At 34.1% G+C, this 12507-nt stretch overlaps 1 protein-coding gene across 4 annotated transcripts in view; it reads right to left on the bottom strand.

Moving 5' to 3' along the window:
- The window catches only part of Zmynd8 (Zinc finger MYND-type containing 8), a 125019-nt gene that overhangs the window by 60489 nt on the left and 52023 nt on the right, over window positions 1-12507 (bottom strand). For 3 of the 4 annotated variants that reach the window (XM_071599438.1, XM_071599441.1, XM_071599439.1), the window contains exon 17: window positions 11245-11394. In XM_071599438.1, the coding sequence (XP_071455539.1) occupies window positions 11245-11394 (150 nt within the window). Of the gene's footprint in view, window positions 1-10535; window positions 10883-11244; window positions 11395-12507 lie in introns of those variants that run through there. The other variant, XM_071599442.1, reaches the window with a different exon arrangement.

Below are 12507 nucleotides of genomic sequence, written 5' to 3'. Positions count from 1 at the left end.
CTAAAGTTCGAAGTGAAAATCCTACATTGGATATTACGTTTAACTCCGACATTTTTAATAAAACTTTGATTATTTTGGAGGAAAGGTGTATCACCATGGTTAACAAGACTTTAGTGGAACTTGGTCTTTTTGCACCCGTACAAGATCAACAGGGTGTATTTTATCCAGATTATATACGTGAAACTAGCTACAATGTCTTAGACTTAGAAGCATACATCGCGGATAAAAAGCCACTTCTTAATGAAGATCATAAATTCGCGCACGAAACAATAATGGATCAAGTAGATAAACAAGAAGGCGGTATCATTTTTCTTGATACTGCAGGTGGCACGGGAAAAACATTTTTAATTAATTTAGTTCTTGCTGAAATCAGGGTTCATGGAGAAATTGCTCTAGCCGTTGCATCTTCAGGTATTGCAGCGACATTAATGGAAGGAGGAAGAACAGCCCACTCTGCCCTTAAGTTGCCACTTAATATTTCCCGACAAGAAAATCCCACATGTCATATAAATAAAACAAGCGGCCAGGCACAAGTTCTTATAGAATGTAAATTGATAGTATGGGATGAGTGTACGATGGCTCATAAAAAATCTCTTGAGGCCCTCAACGCAACACTTCAAGATCTTAGAGGAAACTGCAGTTAAATGGGAGGAGCTCTGGTACTCCTGTGTGGAGACTTCCGTCAAACTATGCCTGTCATTCCAAAATCGACTCCAGTTGATGAAATTTATGCCTGTTTAAAACATTCTGTTCTATGTAATCATGTCCAAGAAATTAGCCTTAAACAAAACATGCGAATCCTCTTAAGAGATGGGAATGCTCAAAATTTTGCGAATAAACGTTTGGAGATTGGAGAAGATAGATTAGTTATTGAAGCATCTGGTATGATAAAATTGTCATCAGATTTATGTGTATCGGTGAAAACTGTCCGCGATATGATACGAGCAGTCTATCCTAACGTTAATCAAAATTATAAAAATTTAGAATGGCAGCGAGAAAGAGCCATTCTTGCTCCTAAGAACGATGATGTTAATGAAATTAACAAGGAGATACTAGCCATGCTGCCAGGAGACGTGATTGAATATAAATCGGTTGATACCGTAGTGGATGCTGACGAAGCCGTCAATTATCCAACGGAATTCCTAAATTCACTTGATCCAGCTGGATTGCCACAACATCGCCTTATACTTAAAGTAGGATCTCCAATCATTTTATTGCGAAATTTAGATCCACCAAAACTCTGCAATGGGACACGATTGTGTGTGACAAAATTAATGAAAAATATAATCCAGGCAGTCATTTTTGCTGGAAAAGGTGAAATAATTTTTATTCCACGGATACCTCTAATCCCAACTGATCTTCCCTTCAACTTTAAAAGATTACAGTTTCCAGTCCGGCTAGCTTTTTCAATTACCATTAATAAATCACAGGGACAGTCTTTAAAGTTTTGTGGTGTTGATCTAAGATCGCCATGTTTTAGCCAAGGGCAACTTTATGTTTCTTGCTCCAGAGTAGCTTCGCCTAAAAATTTATTTATTCTTTCTCCTGGACATGAAACAAAAAATTTAGTTTATAAACAGGTGTTAAATAAAAAAGATTCTTAAATTTGTATGAAGTAGTGTATTACTGTACTTTATAATTTGTTGTTTTTATTTATGTAGTATATTTATATTATTGTTTCTCCCTAACCCGTGCAAAGCCGGGTATTCAGCTAGTGTGTGTGTGTGTATGTATATATATATATATATATATATATATATATATATATATATATATATATATATATATATATATATATATATATATATATATATATATATATACCTCAAAACAATACTAGAGGAGTAGAGCTCGCCTGTAATTATGATTTGGTCACTCCATTTCCACTTGAAAAACAACACACTAGCAGAAGACGAATAAGAACAAAGGTGCAACTCTCTCTACAAGACCATGACATCTGATAGGTTAGTTCCATCCTGTCTATGGTGAGCAAATTCTATGCAGAATAGGATCTGATAAGAAATATCTTGCCAACAACTCTTTTAAGTTATCAACAGTCGACTCAAGCTGTGCTACTCAAGTATTTTCCCAAGTGTGATGTATTCCTTACCTTACTCTTAACTTCCCTAACAGCCTCATTATTTTTCAGCATTCCAATCTTGGAGCCTGTCCATATTCTTATTTTCATAATTCACAGCTCTTAACTGCTAATGAGTAGCAGGAAAACAAAACTGTCACATTTACATGCAACATATCCAGAGTTGACAGTGATGCATAATGACGTCAGACTTGAACCGACATTTTTCCATCAAGAAAAACCAATTGCATAACTCAACAAACATTTACCCTTTGAGCAGCATGAGTAAACAAAATATCACACAGCAATGACAGAAGATGACCACAGAGTAAAACGGGGCTTAGAATTCCAAAAGTTATTCCTAAAAATATCTGGCATACCACTAAAGCCTTATTATGATAACCAATGCAAATAATCATATTCGATTCACCAACACAAATAGCCAAGTCTAACAAATGTTTAACATAGTAATTCTATCCCAGAAAGCTGTGATTAGAACATTTCAAGGTGCATTTTTTATAAGGCTACAAATGCAATTATAATACATCAATTTTCATTCAGCATTTAAAATTGAACTAGTAATAAAATGAATAATACAACATGCAATCATCAGATTATAACATGCCACACAATAAAGAGCACAAAATTATACAGCAGGCTGTTATCTACCACACATTATGAATTGAATCAAATATTATTGAACCATAAAAGAAAATTTTCTTCAAGTAAAACTATTTCTAGGACATTAAATTGAGACTGTGAGTGAATGGAAATAACCACTGCCCCCATAACTTTAATGCAATATCCCTGACAGAAATCAGTATCCCTGAAAGAAATCAGTATCCCTGAGTTAGGCCAGACAGTCTACTCGTGAAATTTCAGGCTTACCTGATTTTTACCTCATGTGTTTTTCTTTATTTTTACATAAGAATTCTTATTTATTATGCCAATAAGATATATTAAGTCCTGATGCTAATATTATGGTTTTTCTGCTGAAATTCATGTTAGATAATATTTCAGATTAGCAGTGTAATATGCCCCCTAAAAGAGTACAAAACAAATAGAAAATCAACCTTTTTTTCACGAAAAACTATGACTGTGGACCTCATGAATTGTATACTCCAACAAAAAAATCTCTGTGCAATGACTTAATCTACCATCACACCATAATGGAAAAGTCCCCAGCTGTATCGGCACAGAAAATTAAGGAAAACATTGCCATATCATTTCATTAGGTTTCTGGTAATATATTTCACAAAACCTAGCTAATATTAACATGCGAAAGCCCGCTAAGTATAAAGATAACACTTTTTAATTAAAATGTGGGAAATCTGCCAACAGTATAAAAAAAAACCATAAACATAGTAATTAACCCGAAGGTTGGTTTGGTAGGTGATGGAGGAGTTCACTCAGCACTATGCCAGACAGTGTGTGAAATACATGCATCAGGGTAGGGGGGGCAGTTCCTTTCCCTGTGCCAGTTATGTTTCCCAGGAAGGTCTGGTACCTGAAAAATTATATAGCTTGGGTAGAGCTGAGGGGGCTCGAAGATGGTAGAGGAGAGGCTCTACCTATACTGGCTATTTAATTCTCAGTGTCGCAAGAACTTCCTCTTTCTTGGCCCTACATTATTTGCTTCTTCATTTCTTCCTAACTTCTGCTTGCCTTCATATTGCTTAGAGAGCATTCTCTCTTTCTTCCACCACCTTACTTACTCAACATTTTCCCTTCAATAAGGACCTAATCAACATCCCACTACCTTTCAATATTTCCCCCAGCAACTTCCTTTCTTTGCTCACCTTATTTAATACCTCAAAAACAAATTCCAAAGAAACTGCGAGAGATGCCACAACAGTAACTTTTAACGGAGTCATCCGCTAATGTGCATTTCAATGCAACAATTTCAGAGTGTAAAAATCATTCGCCTTGACTGGGATTCGAACCCAGATCCCTCAATATCTGGTCGAGTGCTTTAGCCACTTAAGCTACCGAGGCGCTCGGTAGCTTAAGTGGCTAAAGCACTCGACCGGATATTGAGGGATCTGGGTTCGAATCCCAGTCAAGGCGAATGATTTTTATACCCTGTAATTTTTGCATTGGAATACCTCAAAAGTTTGTCTTCCTCTCCGTTCAACTTATTTTCTCCATTCTTCGCCACACCCACATCTTAAAAGCCAACAACCAATACTCATCCTCTATACTCAAAGACAAGGTCTCCCATATAACACTGAACCCAATATTCAAGACTTTACTTATAATTTTTTCACACCTTTACTGAGTGTATCCATCATAAATTCCCTTCTTTTTGTAATGCCTCTTTTACTGATGCAATTCTTCTCCTAATGTCACCACCACTTTGTCCGTCTTCCTCTACAATACTTTATCTTCTTATTTTAAGTACGCCATATAAAACTCTTTCTCCAAGAATTTAATTTTCACCTGAACTGTAAGGTCAAAGTGACTTCTGGTTAATTTTTAGAGTATGGTAAACTTTATCTAACAAAAAGTTGACAAGAAGCAATTTTAATCTTTTTGGTATTTAAATATTAAATTGGTAAAGATAGTTACGGAAATAGAATCTTTGATATTTTCGGTCTGAAGCAATCCAAAAAGGGTTTAGAAACCATGATAGGAAGGAAAGACATTGGGATTTCCTCAAGCAGCATCATTGCTTCCAACCAAATTAAACTTTGGTGGAATTATGAATGAGAGGATATTCAACTACTGCCTGTGTCCGATGGTAAATTTCTTCATGTAATTCACATCCATGAAACCATTCAGTTGAAACTAAATTACCCTTCTAATACCCCACAAGTAGGAAATGGCAATGAATTTGGTGCTGTTTCAGGGCTTAACAGAGAAGTGGGTCATGCTTAAACCTAGGAAAAGCAACTTCCAAGAAATGGTGAAACAATCATATATAAATGATTAATTGAAAAACAAACACCTAAAGCATATATTCAATGTTTCCTGTACATTAAAATTAGAATGTCAACCACTAATGTACAAAGCATGCCCCTTATTCTCCTTTATGCAAACCTTAAAGGTGATAGACTAAAACCAAGTCCTAATATGGAAAATGAGAACTTGTACAGCGTAGAAATGGTTAATATGCTTGCAAGCAGAAAAGCCAATCCAATTAGTAGTGGTTCTGCATCAAAAACTTTTCAAATTACAAAACATTAGCAGGTTTACGTGACTTTTTCTTGCGTAAATTTCTATAGTATTAGTATTAATTAATATACTGACAATTAATTAGGCCATCTTAATAGAGTATCTGTGATTTATCCATGATGACTACAAGTTTGATGAGCTGAGAATAGACAGCAATTTTTCACTGCTATCACTTTTTAAAGAGTGCTCTAATAGCCAAGGTTACAAGTGGGATATTTACAGCATGGGATGACACAAAATAATTGATTTTACATCTAACTTGTGTGTTAATGAGACCAAATAAAATGAATGACACATTGCAGTTACATCTTGGTCAACTTGGTCACCTATACGTATGGCTGCCATTTTTTTGCATAACAATTCAATTTTCTTCGGTATTGACATCAAAATACTTCGATATTTTCAGTCTGATACAAGTATTTTTTGTAAACTAAACTGAAAAAACACAGTGCACCTTATGGGCCAAGAAATATGGTAGCTCACTTTGTATTAAGATTATCGTCACTAGCAACAATTGCCAAAGGACAGCTCAGGCTTCAAATACGAACTATAGGAATATAATAGCAACATAGTCACTGAGAGGAATAAATACTAAACAGATATTTCTTACATCAGAAGTAAAAATTTTATTACACACTCTTCGTTTGGAAAGCCCAATATTAATTCTGATAGTCGACCAGTTGAATTATTTTGTTCCACTTTTATCGCATAAATAGTTCGGGTTCAGAGCTTAATTCTGTATTTTGGTTTCATTTGGGTATATAGTCCCCCTAAACCAAAATTATGATAGCTTTTATTTTCTGTTGATTCTGATTTTGCTAAACATCCCAGGTTGTAATGCACCCAATGTTTAGTTTGCATCACTTTGGGTATGAAGCATTTGAATTAAATCAAGTACTGCATTTCATAACTTACTACACGTATACCTATTTCAGAAAGGAAAATTTATGTGTGAAACATGATACACTGTAGCATTTCATCGTCAATATGCACCCGTACCTAATCATGTGACAGAAAACCATTTATGTACATAAGAGGTCCAATATGAAGAAAGTTTTCGAAAGATAATGGTTAAATGAGAATGCTTGGTGTAAAAATTTTTAACAAGAAAGAGAAAGCAAAATGTTTAACTGTAGTAAATTGAATAATTTTAATAATGCAAGCCAAATTTCAAATCAATGTAAAGCAGACCAAAACTAGCACATGTTAATATCATTTCCTTTCCAGTACTTATTCTCAAAGTATAATTTTCGATTTAATTTTTATTAATGTATTGATTAAGCAATGGTTGTAGTTTCCTACCTGAGATTTTGCTCTAATGGCAATTATCTCAGTAAATACTTATAAGGCATTAAATAATTATTACTAAATAAATTATTGATTAAATCAGAAAACATGATGAAAAAACTGCATAAAATCAAAATGAAATTAAACATTTTCTGGCTGGGTTAAGCGGCACAAGGAAACATGAGGGAGTCTTTGAGGGGATTTCTATTGCATCTAGGATAAGTGTTTGAGACATTATTTAAGGGGAAAAAGTATCTTTGGTACACCACAAAGTATGTTAATAGACTTATATTTGAAATTAAATCCACTACTGAAAGTCACTGAATAAGTTATAAAACCATTCCTACCTTTAATGAAGAAGATGGTATCCCTTTAATGACTGTGATGATGGCAGAAAGACCGACACATATGCAAATAAGAGGATTAAGATATTCTGACTTGGTGGGAATCATTCTTCCCCATGGCTCTTGGTGGGCCAGATATATTCTGAAAACTGCCAGTAAGGGCATGGCACATGCATGTACCTACCTACATTTTAAACATCCCATACACTATCAATACTTTTTGTCTCAGACTACTGTCATCAAAAACTGTCCAAGGGATCTCATTTTTGATGGCATGATTATCTCCATCATGCACACAGGGAGAGGGTAGTGTGCAATGAAAGTATTAAACAAGTAGTGAGGTTATTTCAAGGAAAATTGGAAATGGTACAAATTATTATTAGATGAATCTGTGGACCATAAACAAGGGACCTTTGAGATAAAGGGAATACTGTTTATTGATAGTTTAGTTCAAATTAAGTTTTACTTTAGTTCAGTTCAAATTTTAATTAAGTTCAGTTCAAATTTTAATTTAGTTCAAACCATTATAGTACTTTCAACTTGCTGAATTTTAGACATATCTACATTCATTCATTTTATTTATATATGTTTTTATTTATTCTTCTTATTTAAACATATATTCTTATTTATTCCTCTTATTTATTCTGTTTATTTAGATATAATCTATATCTTTACTCCTTCACTGAAATCAAATAATCAGTAAAACTATTCAAAATAAATTTAAAATATTGCATGATTTAAAGCTACAAGTAGTCCTCTACCTGAAGCACAGGAATTTGTGAGATTTTTAGTATGGCTAAATCAAAATATAATTGCAATGAAATTTGAAGCAATGACTTGCAATCATATTTCCTAATTAGAAATCTTCCACAAAGCATAGCATGAAGCATTAAGGTACAGCAAAGTCCTGCATACAGATTTTAATGGCATTAATTTTGTCGATTGATGGTATGCGTAAAAATTCCACTGCTCTGGAAACAAAACTTCTTTATGTTAAGTAACTATACCAATGTGAAATAATATCAAATATAATACAAATTAATGCATGATTCTAACTTGGAATTGTTAAAATCTGTTTCACAAGACCATCAGTTAGCCAGCTAAATTCAGTATTCCTACCTCAAAGGGGGAAGAGCAGAGCCTGACCCGCATCCATCTGAGTGCAAACAATTTGTTTCCCCTGCCTGTTTTGCTCAGTTAGAAGACTGGTTAGACCAAAGGTAGGTCAAAGTTACCATGCCATCCATGCTGAATTCTTAAAGGGAGGGTAGATTGTAAAAGTAACTGATAAATCCTAAACTATATTGGATAGTGGTTTTCATCCCCCGCAGAAGAAGAAGAAACAAGGACAACTGTATACAATGTTAAGTGTCTACTCTTATCTTGATGCCCAGGGTCCACTACCAACATGGTTCCACATGCATTCAGAGACCATGTTGGCAGTCCACCACAACAGAAGTGAGAGTAGCAGGACAAAGTGGCACAAGACTTTCAATGGCAGGAAAGAGATAATCAAAAAGAATATACTTTCAATATTGGAAAAGAAAGTTTCAACATCACCAAAAATATTGGCTGAGCTGATCTTGCGAGTTAGGTCAAAAGATCAGATGGATCTCTCCATCTAATTATACCTGGAGTTGTACATTTATTTAGACATTTCTTTAAAATTAAACACTCTAAGTGCCCAGTAGTTTCTTGCCAAACTTTGTGCTAAAAATAATAACAAAACCTGCCATGTCATTTCGCCTAGTATTCTAATGGGCAGATAAAATGGCATCATGATTTAATGAGAAAACTAGCAAATCATTTGAAATTTTTTTTTAGATTTGGTTGAAACCCAATTTTTTTGTCCCCAGGAATTTCATAATAATTAGGTTATACCATATTGTATTTTCCTAATATCCTAAATTCTTATGTCACAGTAAAACTTTTTAGTAATCACTAATATGAATGAAAAAGTTTCCCTTAAAAAAATCATATCTTTAAAGGAAAACTTAACCGATAAAATAATACGAGTTTAAGTAAATCCATTATTGAAACTACTGGAGATGAGATCTCTACTATGAGAATTATTATGACAAACTTTGTAGTTTCAGGCTTTATACTTTGTGGAACTTATCCATTGCAGAAAAAAATACAACTTTGCTAATTCCACTTACTGTATTTATCTTAAAACCCAGGTTTCAATACCAAGTGATAACGATGCTATGCATTGAAACCTGGATCGTAAGATTTAAACATTAAGTGGAGTTGACAAATCTGTATTTTTCTTTCTGAGATATTACATTACTCTTCTCTTGAGAGTATGTTTATATGATGCACCTATCTAAGAAAGGGATATGTGGTATCCATATTCAGCACGCTTTTTGGAACTTCACAAGTGGTGCTTATTAAACTGAATTTTAAGTAACTATTTTACTAACCATACCAGGCTGTGGCATAATCAGACTAAATAACGCTAGATATTAAGACAATGATTTGGATTATGTTCAATTTATCACTGGTAGAATCAACTGTAACACAAGAGAAAGTTCCCACTTTGCATTTGCCAAAGAGCATTTAAAGCACAGGATTGGGATAGAGTTTGGAAACGTTTCAATTATGGCACTGAAAACGTTTCAACGGAGAGTAATCTGATTCATTCATCAATTATGCAACTTGAAAGTTCCACTAATGAGCTTTCAGATCTGGGCTAGGAAAAGAACTTTAAAGACTACATTCAAAATCGTTAAAAATGAACTCATGATCTGCTGGATTCACATCTAAGGTGCAATCAACTATTTCATAATTCATTTTTCATATCCTGATGGGATCAAATACATGTATATCAAATATGAGAAACTGACGCCTAAACCAAAGGATCTAAAAACTAAATTATTCCGAAGATTATACATGATGATGGCACCAACTTCAAATTTCCAATTCTTAATCTAATTCTAACTCTTTTTCTTGGTACTCCCACTGTATACCATACACAGGTGGTATGCAGAGTATACATGTAGATATTGATTTAGAATTCATTGGAGGAAAAAAGGAGAGGCAGTGTTCTAAATACACCCCTCCGCTTTAAAAAGTGACAACTTTCCAGAGAATTCACTCAAGAGTTATGCATTGAAGTTATGGGGTGCTTTCAATGGTTAAGTTATACCAGTTTGAGACGAATAGCAGAGTTGGATTAACATTGATCTTTGAACAATTTCAATTGATAATGTGGGTAGTTAAAAAATATATATTGATAAAATTAGCAATGCCCACCTGTCACTTGAAAATAATTTTAACATTCACAATATTGCACAAATGCAGATTAGATGCAGTTCTTCACATTATAAGCTTGATGTTGGATCTTTTCATTACCTCTGTATAACTAGGGCTTTGAATTTCATGGTGTGAAATTCAGCTGAACATCATTCATTTAATAGACTGCCCTCTTTTCTTTTCAAAGCACATTAATGCATAAAAGACAAACTTTTAAAATCACTGGAAAAATTATACCTTTCTCATTATTTACTATTTAATTTTAACAAATTAACTTTAAAAACTTTAATGTTAAGTTAACCAACTTTAGGGCATTGAATTCTTTGGTTACTGAGCTTCATAGGTAGTCCTTGTAGCTGGGTCTTCATAGTAGAGGATTATAAACAATTAGACAAAAGTTATGATCATATTTTCCATCTATTTTACAATTATTTTATAAGAACATATTTACCAATACATGGCAGCTCTCATGTATTTGGCAGGTATGTTTCAACTGAATGCCTTTCATAAACCAAAAGGCTTACAAAGTTCAGAAATAAAATCGTGATGGAGTAGAATTTTTGTTAAGTATTGCAATGAAACATACCACAAATAACATACATGGGCCAACAACATATTTTCGGTACATTTTTCGAACAATCAAGCAGGCAGAGCACATAAATTACACAATTTCAGAGCCATGCAAAACATCCAGAACAATGAAGAAAATATTAAAGCCTTATTATAACAACTTCATAGAAGTCGACTTCACATGAGAGACATGACGATGTACACCATCCATGTATAAAATTAAAAACACCATTTTTTTCATCATTAGCCTAAACGAATATGGGATATCTCATGAATTACACATATTTCAAATATAATATACAATAAAACCAGTAGTTTACACCTGTAATTCAACATGTACCCAACATTCATTACAATCTGAAGGTCCATAGGGCCTATCCATAAACCTCTGATTAAAGGAATCTTTGGTAAAATATTATCAAGTGATATTCATAGTCTCCGGCCCTTATTAACATGTTTTTTCCCTTGACTACTATCACAAAATCACTATGCACATCTCATAACATCCATATAGTCTTTTTGAACTCAATGACCAACCTGGTTGAATGGTGGAGGGGGAGCAGCACCTCTCTGACAAGCACCGCCGACATCTTTGCGACTCCCACTGGCATGAGCGTCACCACATCCATTGTCAGATATTCCATTGTTCTGGGCACAAGATGACATATGACGGGGCCAATGTGCTTGCTGAAATCACACAAAGAAATCAACTGTCATTCAGATCACAAAATACTCTAAATTAATTTGCATATCGTTAAATTAACATCTCCTGAATTGAGTACAAATTCGAATGATAAAAAATGTGCCGATATATACTTCTTTAAAAAAATAAGAAATAAAGCAACTTACAACGATACATTTTTAGGTGACTAAATGAGTATACACCTGGCCATATAAAATATGAATGACATGATAGCTTAGAACCTAACTTAGAGAAAACAACTGCATATGTGGTATCAACATTAAAATGTAAATAAAGTAATGTTTTATATTTCATATTTTGCTTGGAAATCATGGTGACATGAAAATGATGATGGGGCCAAGCCAATTCTCACAAGACCTCAGATTGAATATGATTTGGGTCTTTGGAATTTATTTAAGAAAATATTAACAAATTACAGGAAATACATAGAGAAAAGCAGGTTAGTTCAGGAAAACAATGACTACAAAATTGAAGCAGGCACATCATTGCTTCACAAACCAGGATACGGCTGCTGGACACTCAACAGAGACAATATTATATTTAACTCATTAACCACAAGGTTCACATCATTTCACTTCCATTAGCAAGGAAGTGATTCAACACCCTAACTACCTAGGCAGTTCTGACAACGACGACAAAGTTAGGGACAACTAATAGAATTCATGGCTATGATAAGCCATGGTTTCATTTTCTACTTATACAATTCATGATCATAGCACAAAGAAAAAGCACTAACAATCATAATTCTCTCTCCACATTCATGGCTCAGGTCCCTCACCCCATGCCTTTGAGCAGCTCACATGGGATTGTGTAAATTCAGAAATGGATGAATCTACACATGTACGTCAAAAATTTGGAGCCACTGATTACATAACACCTTTGATGGGTTCATTAAAAAACCCAGGCATGTCCAAATGTAGCATTAAACCGTGTTAATTTAATAGATGTAAGGTTTTTTAACTAGCATGGGCAAAGTACTTTTCTGGATGTGGGTTTTAATTTCATAGCGATGGATATGATGAGCTGGTAACTCCTGATACCAATTGTGCAAATCAAAAACGTATCTCAAACTCATTCCAGCCATCCAAGTTAACCAA

This window comes from Hetaerina americana, unplaced genomic scaffold (genome assembly GCF_022747635.1).
Source record: "Hetaerina americana unplaced genomic scaffold, ioHetAmer1.1.p SCAF_11, whole genome shotgun sequence".
Classification (NCBI taxonomy): domain Eukaryota; kingdom Metazoa; phylum Arthropoda; class Insecta; order Odonata; family Calopterygidae; genus Hetaerina; species Hetaerina americana.
This window is presented reverse-complemented; position numbering and strand designations above follow the sequence as displayed.